Source organism: Eleutherodactylus coqui, chromosome 2 (assembly GCF_035609145.1).
Source record: "Eleutherodactylus coqui strain aEleCoq1 chromosome 2, aEleCoq1.hap1, whole genome shotgun sequence".
NCBI classification, from domain to species: Eukaryota; Metazoa; Chordata; class Amphibia; order Anura; family Eleutherodactylidae; genus Eleutherodactylus; species Eleutherodactylus coqui.
In genome coordinates, this window is record NC_089838.1 from 317,252,651 (window position 1) to 317,278,440 (window position 25,790).

General features: G+C 44.5%; 1 protein-coding gene and 1 long non-coding RNA gene across 2 annotated transcripts in view; one reads left to right on the forward strand and one right to left on the reverse strand.

Moving 5' to 3' along the window:
- Positions 1-18,760, forward strand: part of LOC136612942 (uncharacterized) — a 103,366-nt gene extending 84,606 nt beyond the window's left edge. Inside the window, exons 4-5 of the long non-coding RNA XR_010790428.1 lie at positions 17,581-17,711; positions 18,545-18,760. This is a non-coding gene — a long non-coding RNA (uncharacterized lncRNA). The remainder of the gene's footprint in view (positions 1-17,580; positions 17,712-18,544) is intronic.
- Positions 1-25,790, reverse strand: part of CACNA1A (calcium voltage-gated channel subunit alpha1 A) — a 266,456-nt gene that overhangs the window by 26,805 nt on the left and 213,861 nt on the right. Inside the window, exons 39-45 of the mRNA XM_066593712.1 lie at positions 19,983-20,088; positions 19,190-19,297; positions 17,566-17,666; positions 14,240-14,346; positions 13,959-14,097; positions 13,753-13,863; positions 1,822-1,860 (exon numbers count right to left, since the gene is read on the reverse strand). Of these exons, the coding sequence (XP_066449809.1) occupies positions 1,822-1,860; positions 13,753-13,863; positions 13,959-14,097; positions 14,240-14,346; positions 17,566-17,666; positions 19,190-19,297; positions 19,983-20,088 (711 nt within the window). The remainder of the gene's footprint in view (positions 1-1,821; positions 1,861-13,752; positions 13,864-13,958; positions 14,098-14,239; positions 14,347-17,565; positions 17,667-19,189; positions 19,298-19,982; positions 20,089-25,790) is intronic.

Below are 25,790 nucleotides of genomic sequence, written 5' to 3' on the forward strand. Positions count from 1 at the left end.
TGGGTCGCATATATTAGCTGGCCGTGAAAATGGGGCCGATATACGCTCATGTGAATGAAGCCTTCGACAGTTGATAAATGATTGATCAATGGGGATCTGACCCCACAATCATGAGAACTCGTGAATGAAGGGGATGCTACGTATGTGTTTCCAGTACTTCATTTACCCAGCAGACCCAGTTGCGTTGTTCTCATGATTGCAGTTGGTCCCAGCAATCGGATCCCCACTGATCAATCATTTATCACCTATCCTGTGGATAGTCAATAAATAATTTCTGTGGGGTGACCCCTTTGAAGCCTTCCAGTATTCGATTCATGTGCTCAGTAACTAGAAGCAAAATACCTTCAATCATTTTGAGTATTAGACACTTATCAAGGGTGAGCACCTATGATGTGGAGACCGCAGGCAGCTGAAACTCCACTCACCTGTGGCAGCAAACAGAAGTAAGATTTTATTGGTAATACAGCCCTTTTACTTATAAAACCTTCCGCCCATTAGCTGCCATGTCCGGCCGATATATGCTATTGGAAAACAATGCATCAGATCACATGGCCGTATTCCCGCGGTGTAAGAGCGCCCGGCTGGGCCAATATAGCACCGGGCTTCCACGCTGGGCCGAAAAGATAGTCCTGGAATACATCGGGCCCCTGCATGGGCTCCTATGGGAGCTAATGACAGTGGCCGGAGAAGGGAGGTGGGAGGGAGTTTAGCAGCGTGACTGCTAAACTCCCTCCCTCTTCTCTCCTCCCCTCTGGCTGTTTGCAATAGGAGGGGGCGGGATGGGGACAGAGATAAGCTCCACCCCCATTGCTGGCTGTGTACAAGGGGCGTGTGTTTAGCTCCGCCATGCCCACTCCCATTGCAAACAGTCGGAGAGAGGAGGTAAGCCGGCGAGGGGGAGAGAAGGGGAGGTGATGGCATTGCGGCCTCGGCGTATATGTGCTGGGGCTCATGCCGTCTAAACATGCACACAAATGTTAGATTTGTGCGTCGTTCACGCATTCTACGTGCGCCCGCCTACGGCCGTGTGAAGAGAGGCCTTACACGCATGGATCAGTTTTCTAGCAAATCTGTCAAATTGCAGTTAGATTAATTGGCCAGTTACACACCAATTTAGATTGATATTGATTTGACTGAAGAGAAATTGGTCAGATATCTGTACATGTAAGGGTATAGTGCTACATAGGAGGCCACATGAGGTTAATTGGTAATGGCTGGGCAGTTTTATGGGTAAAAATGTGATATTACTGGCAAAATCATGCAGCTAGATCACAATCTATTTGAGTACCCTGCCCACGTGATTGTTTTGGCTTTATCTGGCCGCTGCTACATCAGACTGTACCCTTACGGTAGCCTACAGATAATTGTCCCCATCTATTATCAGAATTTGCACTACAGGATTCATATCAGACTTACTAAAACCAACTTATCTACAAAAATCCAAGGCCCAACTTCCAAATACAGATGTATCCCTAGTCAGGCCCATCACCCAACAATTAATGAGCAGGGTGTTGTCCTGCACTGGGCATACAGGAATATTGTATATGGAGGCGGAAAGGGCAAAACTAAATCCTTTCCTGCTAGTCCCCATTACGGGGTCTTAGCACTGAACAGTATATACCTTACAATTAATGTAAGTATGTACATATTCTAGACCTTTTGTATCTTACAACACCACATAAACATGTCACCTCTGATCATGCAGTATAAACAATACAAAGACAGAAGATCCATATTGACAGTGGGTTAAAAAGACAGAAATGTGAGCAATACAAGGAGAATAATAAGAGTGTGAGAGCATGTTATAGAGGTGTTACATACACTGAGGTTACTCCCTCGGATTCGGGTTTTCCTTCGCTGCTACAGCAAGACGAGACAGAGAGGAGAGACAAGAAGAAGGGAGAGACCACAGAAGTGCAGGACGGACAGAGACAGAAGGACAGACAGCAGGGGGAACAGAGAGAAAGAGAACACAGGTTAACAGCAGTTAGACCCAAACAGTTTCAATACACAGTGTCCACATTAATGGACAAATGACTTTAAAGAGTTGACGTTCACACAACATAAGAGCCACAAGACGAGGACACGAGTTTCATCAAGACAGCAGAAGACAGCTTCCTTCCAGCAATTACAGACAAACCTCTTTTAAAGGGAATGTCTGCCCTTACCACAACTTTTTTTCATTTACACATGTCCATAATTTTTTGCTAATAAATTTCTTAATATATCTTTAAAGCTGTCTGAGGTCAGTTTTCATGAAAAAGACTTTCAAATCCCTCAGTATAGACATAGTTAGGTTATAAAATTCTGGCTACCTACAGCCAGCACTAGAGGGAGCTCTGGAAGTTATTGTATACTGTTCATACGTTAAACCCAGTCATAAAACAGTATGCATTGAAAGGCTTTTACCAAAACCTAATGTAATCCCCTATCTTGTAGTAGGGAATAATTTTATGATTGGCGGGGGTCTGTCATCTGGTGTGTCACTCGACGGTCCTTGCATCAATGAAGCTGAGGTCATGCATGTGCGCCACCGCTACATTCATTTTAATGGCAGTGCTGGAAATAATACAGAGCGCTGTCAATGAAAGGAATGAAACCCTACTGATCATAAAGTTATCTCTTATCCCGTGGATAGGGTATAACTTTAAATCTTGATAAAACCCTTTGAAGGGACCCCGTCATTAATTTTCACAGTAACCACATTCCTGTGTGATTGACCCCCCCCCCCCCCTCTTGCTATTTCATGTCAGCACAGGGCATGCGCAGTGAGCCGATGATGCCAAGGTATATATGCACCTGGGCTCACTGCGTGCGAGCACATGGGATTTCAGCTAGTGTGTGATATGACAAGGGTGGATGTCAATCACACAGGAATGGGTGTGATTACAGTGATTACTCCATGTCTCTGCATGGCTCTGACACAATACGGATGACTCCCAAGTATGTTAATTGCGTATAGTGTGGGCCCTTATTAAGGGTGGGTTGACCACTTCATATTTCTTTTAAAGACTATGGACACCTTGGGGATCAATTTATTTTCACTTAAATGCATGTATTTTGGACTAGCAATTATTTTTGCAATAGAATGTAATTTAAAATGTTGCATAGTTTGTCTTCTGCAACTTCTACATATCACAGTATACAGAAAGTGCAGACTAAATGTCAATGGGAGATCTGTCAGTGAGGCTCAACTAACAGCTTCGTTTTCAGCCCTTATTTCTTCTCTCCTGCACATTGTTGTAAGCTATTTTATTACCACAACAAACTTTATCTTTATTGTGGTCATAATTAGTTGATAAAAACTACAGGAGAGAAGAGAGAGTAAAGGGAAAGGCCCCATGCCCACGGGCGGGTCGGATTCCGTGGTCCGGAGCACGCCGCGAAATCCCACCCGGCCCGCGGCAAGAGGACATTACTTACTAGTCTGAATCCTCTGCATGGCTGTGGATGTGAAGACGGATCTTCCGTCTTCTCCTCTGTGGATGTGGGTGGGTGTGCTGACATTTGGGCGGGCCCGCCGCCGCACGTGCACAGTGGAGATTTTTTTTTTTAAATCTCCCGCTTTTCCGCGGGATCCATGGCTCGTCTGCAGTGTCAGCTGCAAGTGTGCCGCGGATCGGACGGCTTCCATTGACTTCAATGGAAGCCGTCCGTGCGGGATCCACAGAAAATTACAGTATGCTGCGATTTGTACGCAAAACAAATCCGCATGCTTAAATTATTTTGCGGGCGTCAATGATTCCCTGTGGACGACTTGATTTGCAGATCTTCCGCGCAGGTGTCCCATGCAGGTTCCGCAAATCAAACCCGCCCGTGGACATGAGGCCAAACTAAGCTGTCAGTCCAGCTTCACTAACTGATCTCCTATAGAGACTTAGACAGCAGCGTCTATTTACAGTGCCATGTAGAAGCAACAGAAGACAAACAGTGGAACATTTTTAATAAAACCCTTCTGTAAAAATAATTCAGCCAAGAATACATGCATTTAAGTGAAAACAAATATTACTCCCCAAAATATAGCATTTAAAGATAGTTTCTAGACTATGCAAAGAGTCATTTACTAATATCCTCATGTCTTTACACCAGTGTCAATGCCTGTGAGAAGTGCAGCCCCCTTGCCTCTGTACTGTTGGCACAGCATTGCCATTCTAAACATGGCAGCTGATGAAGGGGCATGTAAACAGACCCAGGTATCCATAGCTTCCATTGCACTATGCATGCGCTGGTCTGCAATCCTGTGCACTGTTTTATTGAGTGGAGGCTAATAATGGACGGGTCTGGTCATGTGCCCCTCCATTAGCAGCCATGTTTAGACTTGCCGTGTTGTGCAGACAGTGCATAGGTAAGGGGGCCTTGCTTCTCGCAGATGCAGTGGAGCTACTGTAAAGACATGATGATATAAGTAATTGGCTCTTTACATAGTCTCTAACCTGTTTTTAAAAAAATATAAAGGCCAACCTGACAATCCCTACAAGGGCATGCTGGGATATAGTTCAGAAGTCCTTGGTTTAATAACTCAAAGTTAATGATGGGCTCCCTTTAAGCTTCCTTGGTGGAAATTTATCACTTAAAGTGGTATTCCCATCACAACAAGTTAACCCCTATTCATAGTACAACTGCTGAGATCCCCACCGATCCCAAAATTTCATCCCATAGTTCTGGCAGCTGAGGCCACACATACACGCCTCCACTCTATTGACTTCAGTAGGACCATCTGAGATAACCAGCGCAACCTCCACTGCCAGAACTTCATGGTGTTCAGGTGCTGATATCTCAGAATCAGTGGTGGTCCCATTGGTCAGACCTCCACCAATCAGCAAGATATCCCCTATCCTGAGGATGGGGAATAACGTGCTGTGATGGGAATACCCCTTTAATGGTGTCTATACAAGGGATTTGGAACATTGCATCAGAAAAAAACAGCTGTGATACTATAAAGGTAATTAGGAAGAATGTTGCATCTGAACATGCCACGGTGCTAAAGGCTAGAGAGATTCCTTTAAAAGCTTTAGGTAGAAGGCCGAACATAGAAAAGAAGGAACTCAAAGGCAAAGCTCATAGGAGGCCTTCCCTCCTGGTACTGGTTCATGCCACCACCACTACCACCCGTCATCCAGGCGCAGGAAGGTCCAGGCTGGTTCCTGCCATCTTTGTTCTTGGCTATGAAGAGGAAGAGTTCTGCACTTTGGGAAGTGAGATGCAGCCATTGCTTATATAGCATGCTAACAGAGATGGCATGGAGTGAGGATGACAAATGCAGAATAAGGCACAGATGAAGGTGAATTCCTTGGGAATACTCTATGGTAAGAGTATTAAAGAATATCCAAAATGGTCAAAGCACTTGTGTCCTCAATGCATCTTCTAGTATTGGCTGGTCTAGTGATATTGCTTACTGTTATTACTCTATAATATCTGCTCTTTGTGATAATATGGTGGTGTTATGACTCATATAACAGAGCACTATATTTGGTATTGTACCATATGTTGATATTTGGGCCTTGAGCACTCTTAATGGGTGCCATGACTAGGTTAGAGGAAAGAGGAGTATGCCCCTTACAGAGGTCCATAAAAATTATTATATGGACACAATAGGTCTTATTTATCAAAACCGTTCACGTGACCCATAACAACCAATCAGGAATTAAAGCTGCCTGTTTGCTGTGGACAACAAGGCTGTTTATGCTAAGTCTGGCTTAGTATTTTCATAGAAATCAATGTATATACCACATCTAACTTTCTGTTGGTCCATGCTACTCTGGGAGAGTAATTTGTCCTTCAATTTAGCAGTGCTCCAATATTAATAAATCTCGCCCATGTTTTACTGAGCCTGCGAGTTATATGTCTGAATTTTGACACAAATATATTTGACATATTGCAAAGTGAAGATATTCTGGTGTCTGGATTTCTGTGCAGTATCTGGCTTGAGTGCCTGCAGGCTTAATATACATCTTCGGTTGCTATATATCTAGCAGTACAAAGCACTACAAAGCTCAACTGTTACTGGGCACCCGCGGCAGACAAAGGCCAGACGATCTTGCCAGCACTAGTGTGCAGGTTGTGCAGTCAGGTACTGGTGTATCTTGTCTCCACCAGAATAATGGGTGGAGACATGGTTCGGCAGTCCTGAGTTGAAGGACACGCCCCCCAGCGCAGACGTGCCCTCCTGAGCTCGACCTCCTGAGCTCGACCCAGCTGTCAGTGCTGCTCCTGTCCCCCCCCCCCCCCCCCGATCAGCCGGACCCACTGGCATTAGTCTCCTGGGCATGCTCTGCTGCGCTCTGCATCAGCAGCAATGCAGGAGGACCGCAGCACAGCGCCTACCATACTCACAGCGCTCACATCTCCCACAAGGGAGAGCGCACAGGAGATGGGAGGGAAACTGCTGGTAGTACGGCAGTCAAAGTCAGAGAAGCCAGCAGTGGGACACTTACAGGAGGCAGGAGGGTAACGCGGACTCCGGAGAGCACACCTGCATCTGTCAATACACTGCTGGTGGTGTCTCCTGGCCAACCCATGTCTCCACCCCTAATTCCGGTGGAGACAAGATAGACCATACACCAGTCATTGGTTGACGCAAGTTACGGTCACAAGTGGTTTTTGCTGTGTAGAAACAGACAAAAAAAGTTTACTGAAAGTTGTTAATTTTTAGCTGCCAAATACCTGTCTCTCTCACATGCTAACTTTACTACAGAAATTTAATTTTTCTCAATAGAAAGTCGTGCTACTGTTTTCTCTGACTTTCACAAAGGTACACACTGCTGAGAAGTCATATGTTGGGAGCAACCTTAATGGCGTAATTATAGTAAAGGCCTCACTGCCACATGAAGAGACCAGTATAACGAATATCACATAGTAGGTGGGGGCCTTGCTACAGATTTTGCATTAAGGCCATAGAGCTTCAAGTTACCCCTCTGAGCAGTCTCATCATGTAAGTCAATGCACAACTGATGGTAGTCATATTGTGGACATAGAGGGTTACAGGCGCTGTGTAAGCAAATGCTTTTCTATAAGCAAGAATGCCGTCATTTCTTACTATTTGTAGAATAATGCCTGCCAAACCTGCTGATTTCGGGAGGACAGCTGACTATCTAATGTGTCTTGACTTCGTCCAATAGCAGACATCGGGAGAAAGAAGGATCGGGCTGTTGAACATACCTGATCCTTTGTTGTTAAGGGAGATATGTCGCCACCAGAGGTGTATTACAGAGGCTTACTCCCCCCTTCCCATTGAGAACATATGCACACTCAACCGAGCCTAGTGTGCAGGTGTAGCGCGTGAGAAGGTATCTGTTGGCCGAGTGTTTGTCCGACAGCTATGGGAGGTGTATGGCCCGGTTTAATGTTCTACAACGACTCACTCTTCATATTTGCTTATTTACACACTTCTATGCATAAACCTAAATATCCAATAACGCTATGTTTGTATTGACTGGCTTAGCTGTTGCACAGTAAGGGCTTACGTACAGTGCCATATTACATATCCTTCCCATACCTAACTATGCATGAGCCCATACTATAATATCATATACAGGCTTTTTCTTGCACCACACTTTGACCCCTTTGCATGACCTTTGGTGGATGATTTTGGTGTCATTAGATCTGTTGCATCCTCACCACTGCTTTAAAAGGATAACACTTGAGTTTGATACATTGAGTGACCTATCAGGTAAGGTCAAAGTTCCTATATTAAGTCTAGCGGCGTGGTTGTGCTGCGGCCAACAGCACCACTAGGGAAAATCAAGCGTTGCTAAACGACGTTCATATCAAGTGCTTACCAGTTGGACTGTTGCCATGTCCCCAAAACATGGAAGACCAAGGCGTGGATGGCGAACAGTTCAAGCCGAATCCTTGGCTCAATAGTTTTTAAAACACTTACAACCATTGTTTCAAACATTTTATGTTCGCGTAGCAACCACTGGGTCAATCTAGTATTGTAATAATAGACTATTATATGTCCCCACTGTACTATCACTACATGGTTCCATTATATGGACAGTGTCCTTTAAAGCAGAGGAAATGCTATACGAAATGTAAAAATCATCACTTTACAAAGCTGTGTGGGCTTTACTTTTGTAAAGTGAAGATACTGAAATTCTATTTATGATTTCCCCTGCTTCAGTGTACTGTAAATGGCTTCTCCTTCATATCTGTACTTCCCACACAAGACAAGAACACTTGAAAAGAACCTCAGATAAGCTCAACTCTTAGAAGTCAGAGATTATCCAAACTTAAATTTCAGTTTAAAGTCCCTTAAAAGGATTGTTCTTTGAAGACATCCCCAGACCACAAGTTCTATTAAGGCAATATGGATATCATAAATGAGAGTGCCTCACTTAGTACGCCCTTCTATAAGTCAGAATTGAGAGCAGCACTGTAAGAGTAAGGGCTCTTTTACACGGGCTGATAAACCATTCAGATTTCGAATGGTAGTAGAGTTAGAACCCTTCACTGTCATCAGGTCCAACCCCCTGCTCAATGCAGGATTCACTAAATCATCCCAGAGAGATGTCTGTCCAGCCTTTGTTTGAAGACTTCTATTGAAGTAGAACTCACCACCTCCTGTGGTAACCTGTTCCACTCATTGATCACCCTGACTGTCTAATATCTAATCTGTGTCTTCTCCCTTTCAGTTTCATCCCATTGCTTCTAGTCTTTCCTTGTACATATGAGAATAGGGCTGATCCCTCTGCTCTGTGACAGCCCTACAGATATTTGTAGACCGCTATTAAGTCTCCTCTCAGCCTTCTTTTTTGCAAGCTAAACATTCCCAGACCCTTTAACTGTTCCTCATAGGACAAGTTTTGCAGACCGCTCACCATCCTGGTAACTCTTCTCTGAACTTGCTCCAGTCTGTTGATGTCTTTTTTAAAGTGGGGTGCCCAGAACTGCACAAAGTATCCTAGCTGTGCTCTGACTAAGGAAGAGTAGCGGAGGATAATTACCTCACATGATTTAGACTGTATGCTTCTCTTAATACATCCCAGAATTGTGTTTGCCTTTTTTGCTGCTGCATCACATTGTTGACTCATGTTCAGTCTATGATCTATTAGTATACCCAAGTCTTTTTCACGTGTGCTGCTTAGCCCAATTCCTCCCATTCTGTATGGGCTTTTTTCATTTTTCTTGCCCAGATGTAGGACTTTGCATTTCTTCTTGTTAAATACCATTCTGTTAGTTACCGCCCACTGTGCAAGCTTTTCTAGATTTTTTGAATACTCTACCTCTCTTCCCTAGTGTTAGCTATCCCTCCTAGCTTCATGCTGTCAGCAAATTAGATCAGTTTCCCATCCATTCCCTCCTCTTGATCATTTATAAAAAATGTTGTACAACACTGGGCCCAGGACAGAGCCTTGTGGTACCCCACTTCATACATGCTTCCACTTGGATGTTCTTTGATTTATGACCACTCTTTGAGTACGATCACTCAGCCAGTTGTGAATCCACCTACCAGTTGCCTTGTCAATCCTGTATTTTTTCAATAAAGGGGTTGTCTCGCGAAAGCAAGTGGGTCTATACACTTCTGTATGGCCATATTAATGCACTTTGTAATATACATCGTGCATTAAATATGAGCCATACAGAAGTTATTCACTTACCTGCTCCGTTGCTAGCGTCCCCGTTGCCATGGTTCCGTCTAACTTCGGTGTCTTCTTGCTTTTTTAGACGCGCTTGCGCAGATGCATCTTCTCCCTTCGGCTGATCTTGGAAGCATCGGCGTTTTGGCTCCGCCCCCTTGTACGCATCATCGCGTAGCTCCGCCCCATGACGTGTGCCGGTTCCAGCCTCCTGATTGGCTGGAATAGGCACATGACGGGGGCGGAGCTACGCGATGATGCGTACAAGGGGGCGGAGCCAAAACGCTGATGCTTCCAAGACCAGCCGAAGGGAGAAGATGCATCTGCGCAAGCGCGTCTAAAAAAGCAAGAAGACACCGAAGTTAGACGGAACCATGGCAACGGGGACGCTAGCAACGGAGCAGGTAAGTGAATAACTTCTGTATGGCTCATATTTAATGCACGATGTACATTACAAAGTGCATTAATATGGCCATACAGAAGTGTATAGACCCACTTGCTGCCGCGAGACAACCCCTATAAGTATGATATGAGATACTTTGTCAAATGCTTTACTAAGGTCAAGATATACTATATCCACTGCATTTCCCTGATCAACGCAGTCAGTGATTCTGTCATAGAAGAAAATTAGCCCCGCCTCCAAGATTTCCTATAAAATCCTGGTCCTTCCAGAGGGGTTGGTGTACTCCCTTCAGTTTGTTAGTTGGAAAGACAGTCTCACCCTATGGAGAAGTCAACACATCTGTGCATTTCATGGACAAGACCATTCATTTCAATCAGAACAGTGTAATGCAAAATTTCTCCTGCGGTGGTACTGCAGGGAAATTGACCATATTTTGCTATGTTCCCCCACAGATTATGGTTGATCACTGGGGAAGCCACATCAGACGGGTACTCTGTGATAAGCATATTATAGGGGGACACTTCTAAAAGCAACCGTCCAGAGTGGACAACACTTTTGCATTCACACTTGATACACTAAAAAGAATTGCTATATTTTAATATACATACCATTAATATCCCAGATCAGCAAACTGCAGCAATATAAGGCTAGACACACACGGGCGAGTGCAATATTGGGCCGTGAATCACAGCCCGATATTGCCCTATGTGAATGTACCATGGATGCGAGGCGGTTTCACATGAAAACAGCCTTGCATCACTTGGGGGATGCGGTGATCCTCCGGTATGACTGTCTCAGCCGCAGCAGAGGTGCCATGCATAAAAACATCGCTCATGTGTATGACCCCATTCAAAAGAATGGCGTTCATATTTTTCGAGATTTGTGCGTCTCAAAACACACAAATCTCGTGCGATGTTCTCACCCGTGTGAAGTCGGCTTAAGAAAGTAGAACCTGTGCTTTGGGCAGATATAGTTTACTGCCAACTCTTCGAATCACTTGTGTAATATAGGACATATATCACCACTATTAGTTATGCTGTGCTGTCATGAATGTGCCTGCAGCAGACTCTGTATATATTATGTTCATGAATGATTTGGATGTCAATTATGTTTAATGCAGTCCATGCAGGAGTGAAGCAATACACCCCAAATGACCCGACTATAGAGATGCAGCAATTTCTCAAAGCAGCAGAGCTGGGTTTGTCATTTGCTAGAACGGACTGTGATATCACTACAGCAGGTCATCCCAATATGTTATCTTAAAACAGTGATTTACCAAGGTTTATAAAGGAAACAGTTAAACAACAAATCCGGCCCTGCTACATCTGTAAATGAAAACCAAATAATGCAAATACAAACCCTGCTAAAAGAGAGAAATGATGTATCATATAAATGTGGGAGCATGAGAGAAACAGCGCACGTGACAGGCGATAGTTACCACCCCACAATACCAACCCACCCAAAACGAGATGCGGAGTATTACCAGGGTTGTCCCACCATATAAACCCCATTCAGTATTAGGGCATATGGATACATAGTGACTTGCCCAGTCTCCTTCTATTAGTCATAGCAGAGCGCTGCCATTCATCTGAATGGGTGTCGTGGCTACTAATGGTTCTCCAATAAGGATGCCCTTTTCCATTCGTAATGAGAAATTAATATCATATAGACTCTCTGCTAGAGTGCCTCACCAGCTCGTTACATTTCCTACCTTTTGGCCATCTCATTTCCCTTCATTTGAATGGGGTTGATTTGACAGAACATACATAGATTTCAGCAAACCCCCTTTAGATGAATAGGACAGGTGCTGGGCTTCCCACTCATGGCTAGCTCACTCCACCACAGTGACATGGTAATAAGAATTCACAGAAAGACATAGAAGACCTCATTCACATGGGCTGTCAGATCCATGACAGATTTCCGACGTGGATCTGACAGTTTAATCCATGGCAGAACTTTATGGCTGGCCCTTGAAGTTCTGGCATGCAGATCCAGTGAAGGATCTACAGGATTTACCTGTATGTGGTTGCCCAACATGGATTTTGTGTGGGTTCTGTGCTGAGAATTGATATTTCAATTCTCTTTTTTTCAAAATGTAAATTTCAAAATCTGTATGAGAAAAAACCCATACTATATGGGCTGCGGCACCGCCGGTTCACAGCATTCAAGATGCTGCTAACATGATGGGGATGTCTCCACAGATTTTGGTACGGAATCCATGCCCAAATCTGCAGCAACATTCTGCTGTGTGAACGAAGCCTGATATTATAGAATAAAACAATCAGATTATAGATATTTTAAACTTTGCTTCAATTTTTTAAGGGATTATTGTGCAAATAAAGTTTATTCACTCCATAATGAAATGTTATAATACTTCCTAATGGACTTTGGGGGAAATTCACAAAACGTTTTAGGGCAAATTCTACAGTAGAAAAGTTGTAAAATTACGCACAGGCCTTGCTTGCACAGAAAGTTTTTGACTTTTTGATCTCTATGCCAGTCTACGTCACTTTCCCTAAAAGGGGCTGTGGTTTGTTCAGTGGTGGCATGGCCGCCTGGACCGACACATTTATATATATTTTATACCAGAAACTGGCGTAAATACCAGAAATTCAGGCCAGATCGGGCCTGGCTTGCATTTCTGTTTAGGGTCAAGAGGGGTGTCATCTAATAAGGGCTGCCATCGCCAGCAATATTCCGCCGCGGGGAAGGAGGGGGGAGCACTGACAAGTCTCCGCAATGAGCCTATCTAATAGATAGGCTCACCGCAGATAATCGCAGTAAATCGCAGCATGCCATGATTTCAATCCCGCAAGCAGAGAATCGCTATGATTCTCTGCTCGTGGATGTCAGGCTGCGCTTTCCATAGTTAGCCTATGGAAAGCTTTTCATAGTGTGATCCACAGGTGATTTATCGCAAGTAGATCATCACCCGTGGACAGGCAGCCTTAGGTAGAGCACCCAAAAAGTGTGTGGAGACACCTAGGGGGTAAGTGGATCGGAGGATGGCATAGTCTCTCCCCAAGGAGAGCAACCAGAAGGCATGTGAGAAGACACCTGAGAGGTGAGTGAGGAGACTTATTAGGCCATGCATGCTCCTCTGGGTAATTTACGCAAATATGAAGGATGGAATACCTCTGCAGCGCCACCTATTGGATGGCAGCATTCCTTCAAATCAATCTACGACTTTTTAACAAGTCTGTAAAACAATGATTGGGAATAGGAAACCAATCCAGAACCCATACACAGACAGCTGTTTCGGGGTGTTTGCCCCTCATCAGTGTGCAGTAGATTTCTGTCTTGGTTAGTGAGAGGCCTGTGATGTGGGTCAAGAGGGGTATCCTCTCTCCTCAACGAGAGCACTCAGAAGGGGTATGAGAAGACACCTGAAAAGTGGGTTCCATCTTTCTGTTTAGGCGCATGGAGGAGCTGAGATATGCCTAATATATTGTTTCTTCATATATTATGCCCATTGTGCACAGGCGAAAATAATATTAAGACCAGAATGCTAGACTTAATATATATCCCTCATACTGTATCAATTCCTCATTTCAAGATCTGTCGGCTGTCATTGAATGGGAACCTTCACCATTTACTTCCAGAGGCTGATAACTAGTCCAGGTGATGTGATGCACTGGTGAGCCTCAACGAAGGTGAAACAGTTCCACTTCTTTGCTGTGCCCTAACACTATAATTTAATATGGTTTTTGGAAAGGGGGTAGTTTGATGGTGAGCCCTTAATTTTTCTTTTAGCACAGGTAGAGTGCTCACCTGGTTGTCAGCAGGTAGCCTTGGCATTGAAGCTGCCCTCCCATGTCCTTCCATCACAAGGTACTGCTCGCTGTCAGAGTAACCATCCCGATTCATCTCTGTCATTTCTAACTGTAAGGAAAGAAAGGCAAAGAAGCGTATGAGATATCATATATACAGTATGTCCACACATATAAGTATAGCAGGAGATGAATGACTCTCCAGACCTGGGAGTCCGGCCAACTGTTGGTGTTCTCCTGCACTCTCGCCCTCTCTGGACTCCAGGTTCCAGTCTTCTGGAACATCTGCTGTGCTCTCTGTGTCATCCATGACTGACTTTCCTTCATGCCTCCTTCAGGTATACCCCTGAAACACCAACATGCATGTCAGGGAACAACATAGCGTCAAAACGACACCTCCTGCCATCTGTGAAGGCCATATTTGAATTGTCAAAGTACAACCCTTATATAAAGGCAGGAGTCCATAGTGACTGATCTGCAGGACTTACATTTCTCCCCCTGGCTCCTGAGAGGACATTAGAGTATTCAGTCCCATAGGACCATCTTGTGTGGGTGATGGGGGCTCCATCCTTTGGAACATTAAAGGTGTTCGGTTCTGGAAGAGTCATAGTTGAGTTACATCAAAGACAGTGTAGAGTAAAGTGCATATACATATAGAGCTAGGGGTGCACTCTTCAGCTCCCATATGATTATTAGATTGTGTATGGTCTTAATTAACTTTTTAAATTCTAAGTAAGTAAAAGGCCTTCCTAAGAATTTTTGTTTGCCCGATAATCAAGTTGTGTGAATATGCCCCCGATCAGCTGTCAAATGAGATATGCTCTCTGGTGGGCAGCACATCTCATGTAAACATGAAGCTGTGCTGCGAACAAATACATTATGCATGCAGACAAACATTCCCCATCTTACATATCATGTGCTCATGTAGGCAGTATGTACATGTGCTGATTGACATGCTTATTGTCAGTCGGCATACATTATCATGGGCAGATGATCTACCCATGTATAGCTACTCTAAAGGCCCATGTACACACAACGATTATCGTTCAAAAGCCATTGTTTGAGCAATCGTTGTGTGTAAATGCTCCCAACTTTCACTCTTCAGCTAAACGATGATTTCTAGATGAGCATGAAATCCATCATTCAGTCGGAGAGAAGATAACACAGACCACATGCTATGTTTGCTGTCAATGGTGCTGTATTCTCCACGGGAGCTGCATTGTATTCAGCAGAAAGCCCATGGCAAAACAAAGCAGTTGAATGCAGAGAACAGACCACCTGCTGTTCTCTGCATACAGCTCCTGGAGGCTCATTTACATGCAAATAAAGGTGATAAGCTGCTAATGGACATTAAGGCCCATTTAGACACAACGATTATCACTCAAAAGCCATCTTTTGAGCGATAATTGTTGTGTCTAAATGTGCCCATCTTTCAGTTTTCTGCCGAATTATGCTTTTCAGTTCTGCTTAAAATTCGGCAGAACAGCTGATAAGCAGGACCTCACGCTGTGTTCTGCCCGGGGAGCACTGATTACAGCTGATAACATTGTATCAGCTGTTCTCAGCTGTCAGCCCCGTTGGCAGATCACAGCGAAAGTAATCAGGAAACAGCAGAAGGTCTGTTCCCTGATTACAGCTTCCCACGGCTCACACGCTACTACTTGGTGTCAAGTAGTAGTTCATGCAAAATGATCACTCAAAAGCCATCTCTTGGGGACTGATCTTTGCAGTGTAAATGCACCCATAGTGTTCATTAGCAGTTTATGGCAAACAGTCGCTCACAACCTTTAGAACGATTCTTTGTGTGTAAATGGGCTTTAAGGCCAAAGGCAGATGGTTGTTTTTCGGTATGTGTGCTGTCTATATATTGTATGACAGTATATGGAATGAAAATAAAGCCCTATTACAATTTACAAGGTTTTTAACATGCACCAAAAAAATCATGGCATGCCTAAAGGCCCATTTACACCAACCGATGATTGCTAAAAGATCGCTCAAACGACAGTTTGAGTGACAGCTTTGAGCAATCATTTTGCATAAACTATTAAGTAGCTACTCAGCTACTCTATAGCAATTAGGTATGCAAATGAAGCCTTACCTGAAAGCAGTTAATAGCCTGAGGGCTATTATCTGCATTCAGATCCTTTGTTCTCCAGCGGGAAACAATACTATCAGCACTACCCGTGGAGAACTGCTGATAAGAGTGAAGGATGATTTGTAGGTTAGACTGATTTTAACGATCAGCTAGCAGTGCACAAAAAGTACACTATGGGCACGCGTTTAGATGTGACGATTATCGCTAAAACGATCGCCAATTAGCGTTTTTTGTTTTTTTTTGATCATCGGCTGGTGTAAATGGGCCTCATCTGTTTTTACGGAGAAGAATAGGACATGCAGTGTGCAGTGTCAATGTAGATCAGACAACACATGGTCCGTTACAGCAGACATCATTTATATAATTCTTTATGTAGTGCCACTTTTATAAAATATAGTATTTTTTATTAAACGAAAGATACTTTGTGTTGCCAACTTCTGACCCCCATAACATGTTTATTATTTTGTTGACAGGGTTGTGTGAGGCCTTTTTTTTGTGGGGCAAGCTTTAGTTTCTATTGGTATCTTTTTGTGGGTATATATGACTTTTTGATTCCTTTTCACGCATTTGTTTTTCTTGGAGATTGGTGACCAAAAGTGCAATTTTGGCATTGTATATTTTTTTCTGATGCCGTGCGCCCTGAAGGATAAATAATGTGTTATTTTAATAGTCTACACTTTTAGACCTCTTTGCGAGAAAATCGCAGCGATATCACATGGGTGGCCTGTGCCATATCGCTGTGTTTTCTTGCGGCGATACTGCTATTTTGTGTAGCAATAAAGCCGCGCAATTTTGTAGAGCCCTTTTGCCGGGATTTTCGGGGGGAGTCTTGACATATAAGCCCTAGCTGCATAAAAAAACCAAATACATCACCTAACAGCCACTATTCACTCTGCCGCGTCTTCTCTGCAGGTCCCCGGCACTTGCTTGCAGTTTTCTCTCAGTGCTTTCTGGTTAGGGATTCAAATTCCCTGCCTTCAAGAAGCTCTGGCTGTGATTGGTTCTCGAATGCCGCGGCTCAGCCAATCATAGCCAGCACTGGAAGATGTCCAATGAAGCGCTGCCAGAGGCAGGGCTTAATAGCAAAGAATCATGGCAGGCCTAAGGGCCTTCACAAGGTTCCAGGCTGCCATGGCAATCAAATGGCAATTCATTATTTTGGGGGGCCGTTCAGGAGACAGATGAAGCCTCCTTTCCTTTGTCATGTAACAAGCATTTAAATGGTTAACAGCTGGGATCGGAGTTATGTCCAATCCCAGTCACTGCGGCTGGTCGTCAGTCATCAAAGACAGCTGATACCCACTGTGTAGGAAGCAGCCTTGGTTCCAGAGCCCACTCCATACAAACCCCACACACATCTGACGTACAAGTACGTTGGATGCCCCCTGGGTGTCTAAAACTATGGCCGCCTGCAGACGGCAGTGTCGGAAACCGCTGCAAGAATTCTCGCAGCGGGATCCGACCCACACCCCTGCAGTAAGCAGTGCGGCTCACTTTTTTCCGCGTCTGCTCTGCTCTGTGCCGGCAGCCGCCTCTGCGAGACCCACACAGAAATAGAGCATGCCGTGATTTGTGTTCACGCGGACAAATTGCGGCCGTCTGCTTAGGATTGCGTTTTGTAATGCAATCCTATGCAGGCGGGCACAGGCGGAAATTCTGCGGGGGCCTATATCAGAAAGTTATTTGTTTAGTATTTTTCATAAAGTTAATTTTTGTTACCTGTTCTTCCTGCAGGGCCTGCAGTCGCTTTGCTTTGCTCTGTCTGTAATACTCCATGATCATCATTGCTGCATAAATCTTGCCCACAGTGAGGTCCGTAGCTGAGAGTAGAAAAACCACAGTGTTACAGACTTCATAGGGAGAAGGTAAGCATCGGAATGCTGTCGTACAAGTCAAGGGGTGCGAAGGGTTTCTTACAACTAATATCCGCATTGGAAAAATATGATGCAGATTTCAGTACAGCTGTTGCAGATCCAAACATGGATTTGCCCAATTCAGTGGAGTGAATCCGCATGCAGATACTGGCAAGGATTCCCCACCAGTAAGTGACATACTAAAGCCACGTCTTTTTATATGCTATGCGGATTTCAAATCTGCGCATGGAAAAGAATCGTCGCTGCACGGACTACGGCACAGATTCCCACCCACGTGAATGGTAACCAGACTTGCTGTTAATTTGATGCAGAGTCGGTGAGGATCCCACGTGAATTCAAGAGCAAATTCCTCAGTGTGAATAGGGTCTGACATTTACATGTATATAGGACAATAATCAGATAAGATGTCATGAGCAAGTCACAAAGTGTAAGCAGCCCTAGGAGTCATGATGTGGTACCCTACAGGGTACATGTACCGCAGGCTGAGATCCTAGGGAGCAGGACACATGCAATATTATTTGGGGCTGTGTGTGTAAGTAGGATGGTGCTCGTTCACTCTTTTTCCTTCTCTTTGGCTCTGTTCACATCACACTTAACAATTGTGGGAGATATCCTATATGTATTTTCTGTTGTCAACTGTGAATATACTGTATTTTGTCTATAATGGTCTAATCCTTTGGGGGAAGAGAACATCGCCCCCCCCCCCCCCCCCCCACCTCCACAAGAATTGGAGGAGCAGTGTGTGTGTTCAAGAACTGGTCAAACCGGTTCTAACTGGCAAAAACCTATCCAGAAATATCTTTGTCTTTGTCTTGGTCAAGCAGAGAGGAGAAACAGGATGTTCTTCTCATGAGACCAAATTCAAGGATGAACTGAGCGTGCTCACCGAAGTTCCTCCCAGATGGATGACATCACAAGCTACCTCACAAATACCTCCCTCTGAAAACGACCAATCAGCACGCTAAATGATGTAACTGTATACTTCCTGTGTTGAAACTTATTTAAGTTTTACCCGCGCTTAATAAAGCTAGAGATTCTTTTGGGACACATGATGTAAGCCGTGTGGTCTTTGAAGGCTCTCCAGGCCTGTACACATATTATTTAATTTGGAAACGCACAGTATATCTGAAATAGCGAATTTTGCGCTAACACAGTCTACATCAGAGGTATATGTTGGGGGATCTCTGAATGAAGGCTGTGATGTATCCAACTGTATAGGCTCCCTTTATAAACAATGTATACCTTTGTCTGGAATAGCGTAATCTACTACGCCACTCCATACTGAAAAGAAGGTATACTACCATATACCGACCTAACGGCATGAGAAAGAGGCCTGGAAGCAATATAGACTGGGTACCCCAACATTTTCCAATTTTCTATAAACTATTATATGTGGCAGTATGAAAATTAGATATTTTTCCTAATTCTGCTTATAATTAATGCGGCGGATCCCCAAATGGGTCTCTTACATTTATGTGGTGTCACCAACAGGTCGAGTGTTTTCTGAGACAGATTGGGCCAAATGGCCATCATCTCCTTTCTGAGTTCATTGTCCATTTGCTGTTTGTCAGCACCACCTGGAAACATATGGGAAACATCAGTTTTCTGAAATACATCCATTGGTTTTCATGCACTGGTATTCTCTAGACATCAGCCCACATTTACTTGTCCCTCTTCTTGTCCCCTGCCAAATTTATAATGAGTCAAGTAAGTATGGTGCTTTTAGGGATTAGTCAGATTGAAAAAACTGACCCTATGGTCCCGGGGACCTCTTGGTTTTTCCAAGATAGTCTCACCTCTTCTCTGACGTACCCGGTATACACTGTGCATTGCTAATCTGAGGCACTTCACGCTGCTTTATGATTGGCCACCGCTGCTCATATGAGCAGCATTGGCGGATCAGAGAGCAGGTATAGTGTACTGACAATAGTCTAAGCAACTACTAATGCAGGTATTTAGAAAATCATGGTGGTCATATTCAACATCCGAAAACTAGACCCAGAGACTGCAGATCGGAGAAAAAATGGCAGAGAACAGAAATATGAGATAATATACCCTCCACCCGTCCCGGGACCAGACGGCCACTTTAAGTTAGATAATTACAAAGTGTCCGTCGCCTGCCGGAGGTGATGCCAAGGACTGACCTACCTATGTGTATCAGTGGAGCTATTTCCTCATCAGCACAGATATCGTGAGATGAACTCATCACATCTACGTCACTGCTGACTTTTTGCTCCACTTGTATTTGGGCGTCGATCTTACCTTTTGCAATTTTGATGTCCAGTGCTGTACGTATAAGAGCCATGAGCGTTGAGTTGAAATGAACACTATTATCATCCGCCACAGGAAGGTCCATTCGAAGCAACCGCTGCAAGGACCCAGAAAGCAGTGTGAACTTACTGATCCAACAAAACCTTATACTTTATCTACCTATATCCAGGACTCCGAGGCTCCGATAATATACTCAACTACCAAACTGCTACGTATCCCATATATGCCATGCGGAGAATTGAGACTGGGGCTAATGACATTGTGCCAAGGAGACACTTGGATTATCAGGTGGGAGTCCATCTGGGCTCCATCAGCTGCCATGCCTTGGCACTGCCAACCTCTCAGTCCATGCATTGTCTTTATGATTAGGAACACCTTTCAGGTTCTAAATTTTGCTCTATTTACATAGTAACCAGAGAAAACAATGTTTTCTGGTGGAGGATAATTGAATCCTTGTCATTACCTCCAACATACATCAAACTTCTAGCAGCGCATCTGGTCTAGCTACAGGGTAAATGCTGCCAGCTGTAATCCCCTTGAGCCTCGGGGTCCCGGCCTACAGACAACACCGTAGAGTATACAACACTCCACTACCAGAGTGAGTCAAGGATAATCAAGCTTATCTCCCCTACCCATCACTCTAGTAGTGTAGTCTTCTTAAAACAATGAACAGCCAGCACAAACTGAAGCCAAGATAGGCAGGCGAGTACACGAGCCAACCTGGAGCATGCATCATGCAGAGTCGTGGCGTGCAACGTGCAGGGATTCCCCCATGCAATCCCTTCGATAAAGCTAGAACTCCTACATAGGGGGAGCACAGGGGAGAGAGGGCGGCTGGGAGGGGGAGGAAGGCGAGATAGGTGAGACGAAGAGGAGGAGGAGGAGGGTGAGAAAGGGAGAGAGGGAGTAAAAAGAGAGAAAAAAAAGAAATACATTCACAAACAAAGCTGTGAAACTTATTGGATTAGTCAGAGAGTTAAACAAGATAGGAGAAGCTCCCATATTGTCCATGAGAGATTCTGACCACACAACATTAGCAAATCCCCCAAAGCTCCACACATTGTGAGAAAGACAGATGGAGCATAGTCCATTAACGGGCATGGATTGGATTATCAAGTAGGACTGGTGAGGAGCAAAATATATCATAAAGTAGTACCAAGAAGTCCTATAAAATAGGTATAAGATAAGAGTCCAATGCAGGGAAATAGTAGCGCTATAGATATTGGTTCGTTGGCTCTAATAAAGGTGCAGTTACATATAGATGTAAGCTCACTGAATTCTGCGAGGGTCGCTCTGAAACTGATATTGGTGGTTTGGAAATACAGTTTAAACTTCCAGCCTATATCCGGTACTTTTTTTCCCATGTAACAGATGACAGCAGAGGGGCAGTTTGACAAAACGGCGTCAGACATGAAAGTGCGTGTAAAGCCAAGGGTGTAAGTGAATTGCTCCATGTGAAAAAAAAAATTGCACCCATTGACATTCATCGCCGCTTGCTGACGTAGACCAAATACAAACAGTGGATGTCAGCACAGTAAGGCGGTGGGTGGCAAGTTTCCACAGTGGTGAGAGCAATGTGAAAAACACAGCACATCCCGGGCGGCCATGCACAGCTGTCACAAAATGAAGAGTGTCTTGATCAGCTCATCTATGCAAATTGGCGGATTACAACCAGGAAATTGTGTAAGGAGCTGAATATCGGCTTCTGTGCACTGGAAATGATGATCCACACATTCGCACAGATCAGCTAATTGAGACGCTCTTCATTTCGTGATCTGACAGCCGTGCATAGCCATCCAAAAATGTGCCTCGTCTTTCATGTTGCTGTCACCACCTCAATGTGCTGACATCCACTATTTGGTCTCCGCAAGCATTCAGCAAGCGTCGGTGGGTGCAGTTTTTTCCGCATGGAGAAATTCAATTACACACCTTTGTTTTATACGCATTTTCATGTCAGATGCCATTTAGTCAGGATGCCCACTGCTGCCATCTGTTGCACAGCAACAAAATTTATCGGATCTGGTCAGGAAAGTTCAAACTATTGCCACACCGCCAACATCGGCTTCTGTCATCATGTGGCAACATAATAAGAGAGGAGGCCCGAAGTTTTGGAGCGACCTTCGTACAACAGATCTAATAGTCTAAATACTGTTCAGGGGACCTCTAATGATGTCAGTATAGGAAGCTGGCATTTAATAAATAGTTATGGGTCTAAATATCCTCTAGCTTTATGTAATAAAAGATAAATTCAGCTGTTCCATAATGGTGGTCCGAGGGCAATTATGGGGTCTTGATGTCTTGAACATATGATTGATATATCTATACAATCATCCTGTACAGATCATGTAGTTTCTATGCAGTATCCTGTGATAGATATGTGAGGACTGTATGTATGGGTTGGGGGTTCTATAGTGCAGAGGAGAGCTGTAAGATAATGGTTATCAGAATAGTTAAGGTGCCAATACATATTAGTTGAAACTAATGACGGAGCAAAACAACGTAAGCCCTAAGGGCCCTTTATAGGGGCCAATAAATTAGTCAGCTCCCTGCATCCAGCAAGAATCTGAACGATTGTCTTCAGTCCAAATGCATGCACAGCCTAAACGATGAATGATAATTCGTTCTCTTATCGTTCATCCTCAAGTGTCTGCATGCATAAAAACTGAACAATCGGCCCGTGTAAAGAGGCAGTAACTCATCTATGAACAACTGCCTGTTCCCTGTGAATGGAGGCGGGTGGCCGGAAGGATCCCTGGCCGCTCCACCTCCATCCACTTAAGGATAAAAGCATCACTGGGACGGCCTGTCGGGCATCTGCACCCAACAGGTCATCCTAAATCTGTACTGCATCGTGCTCAGAAATGCAGTGTAAATACTGAACTGGCAGGAGGGCTTTTACAACAACTTTGGAGCCTCCGGGTTTATTCACACAACATTGTCATGTTGCATTTTTCTTAAGGGACTGTCCAGTTGTCAACTACTGATGGCTTATCCTGCAGATAGGCAATCAATAGTTTATTAATGGGCATCTGCCGCCTGAAACCCCCAACTATCAGCTGTTTGCAGGGCCAATGTGCTTGTAAACTGAGCTGCAGGAAACAGGCAGCTCCATAATCACTGCAATGGCTGAGCCTGGTATTACAGTCAAAGTACCCATTGGAAACTTTTCCTGCAATACCATTTCTGGCCACTGCGATGAGAATGGGGCTGTTTGTTTCCTGCAGAAATCAGCTCAGTGCATGAGCTCCACAGTCTGGTGAACAGCTGATATGTAGGGATCTGGGGCGATGGACCCCTACCCATCTATTATTGATGGCCTTTCCTAAGGAAAAGCCATCAATCGTTTACAGCTACAGCTTACCAGGGTAAGGTAGGACATAAGCTGTATGTGTTTCAGCAAGAGCATAAAACAACGCTTAATGCTGCTTTTTTTGTTTGACAACATGAGCTCCTTGACCGCTTCATTATGGGTTACATGGAGCTGGGGGAGTTTCCTCCCTCATCAGTCAATGTTCGCAAAATCGGCAAGTGCCTAGAGGTAACATCATAAGATTGGGTAGGAAGGGTGCCAAGGCCCTCCAATCTCACCTGAAGGCTCCCACTTTTAGGTTGATGTTAAGGTGCCCATACACAGATGAATGTCAGCAGATCCCGCTAATTGCAGGTGGCCAGCTGATCATCTAATGCATATAGGGGTGTCCCAAGTCTGCCCTAATAGTAGCCGGTAGGGGAAACAATGATCAGACATTTTTGATTTCAACATGCCCAAATCTTTGTTCTCAAGGGAGATAAGTCGCCATCAGAGCTGTCTGGCAGCTGCTTATTTCCCTCTCTGTATTGACTACACTTGCAACGCTCAGCTCTGTCTAGTGTCTGGAAGGATTAGCTGTCAGTGTACCGGCATTCGGCAGACAGCTATCTGAGGTATGTGCACACCTTTGAGATTCATCACATGTTGTTCACAGTGCAGATTCCATTGTTGCCACTACTAGCCAACCAAACGCCAGATGTGACTGCTTGACATACACCCACTTTCCCATTTTCAGGACTTATTATTACCAGTTTTGTCATATTAAGACAAACCCATGACCCTGCGCTGGCAGACTTCAACCATCCATATCACACATTACGATAGGTGCATAAAAAAGCGAACTCTTTGTACCTGCATTTCTGCATTTTTTACTAAAAAGATGTGGTATTATTATAGACAAACACACTGTAACTAATAACACACAGACACTTGGACATTTCATCAAAGAGTGGCAGCAAAAGTATGGAAGCCCTTTATTCCTCCAACTATTTGCTTGACAAAGACCGCATAGGTCGAAACGTCGTGCATGTTGGAAGAATAAAGGACTTTTATACTTTGACATCACTTGTGCTGCCACTCCTTCTTGGAGTTTGATTGGTGATTACTTTTGGGAGCCCCGGTCCTGGCTCTCTGGTGGCGTATTGCATATGATAAAAATCCTTGGCATAATTTGCTTAACTAAGACTGTGCTGCTGATTACACTGTCTTTGGGATGAGTTGTATATTTTATGTCTTTTATTGAGCACACTAAGGCTAACTTCACATGGGTGTTTGCTCGTTCGTTTGGGAAATTGATTTCTCACTGTCTAAAAGCACCCCAACATCCACAGTGCAGAGATAGAACATTGGTGTTAATGACTCGTCCAGGAGCTTGCCCATTAAATAAAAGCACTCAAAGCCTGGTTACAGCTAATGCTCAAGAAAGATTGGTAAGTGTGAAACCATGCCTTCATGTCAACAGCTTTCAGAAGACCTCAGAACATGTTTTACAGAGATGCATTAAGCTGACAGGGCTACAAAAGCAGTGCTAAAAACCTGGGTGTACATCAGTCCACAGACAAATAGAGAAAGTTCAGGACTGTTCTACTCTTCCTAGGACTGGACACCCTGTACAAATCACTCCCAAGAGTGCAATGCACGATCCTGAAGTAGGTCAGAGGGAACTCAAGGGGAAACCAAAAGACCTACAGAAGATTCTACAAACTGCAAAAACCTCTTCACTACAAGAAAAAACAATGAACCAGGATGCTGTTCATGGAAGGACACCACGAAGGAAGCCACTGCAGGCCAAAAACATTGCAGCCTGTCTTACGTTTGCCCTGGTGGATGTTCCACTATGCTTCTCGGAAATCTCTGGTGGACAGATGAGGCAAAAGTTGAGCATTGTAACAGAAATGCACAACACCGTTTAGAGGAAAAACACTGCACAGCAACGATAAAACCTCATCTCCACTGTGAAACACATGGAGGGAGCATCATGGTTTGGTGCTGCTTTGCTCTTAGGTCCCAGACGACTTGTAATCAGTGGAGGAACAATAATTTGATAAGCTACATCAGAACATCTTCTAGAAGGATGTAGGGGCAGCTTTCCATGACCTCAAGCTGAAGAGACGTTGGATGAGGCAATGCCCCAAAGAACACAAGTAAATCTAAAGCACTCATGCCCGCCACCTTATGTTATGTGGCCCGCATCAACTACACCTCCGTCCCAGCGGCTGCAGCCGCTGCTGAATCTGTGACCGCTAACCTCAGTGCAGAGTCTATGACAACTGACCTCTTCCCACTGACATTTGTGCCGAAGTGAGAGGTCAGCTGTCACAGACCTAGCAGCGGCTGCTGCAGGCAGGGTCACTGAAAAGTCTGTAGGGATGCTGCCTGGCCAGAGGCCATTAGTGGGGTGGCTACTGGCCTCTGGCTGGGCAGCATCTCTGGGACTATGATGCAAATCACTATTACTACTAGGGCCACTATGCGGGTCACTACTGGAG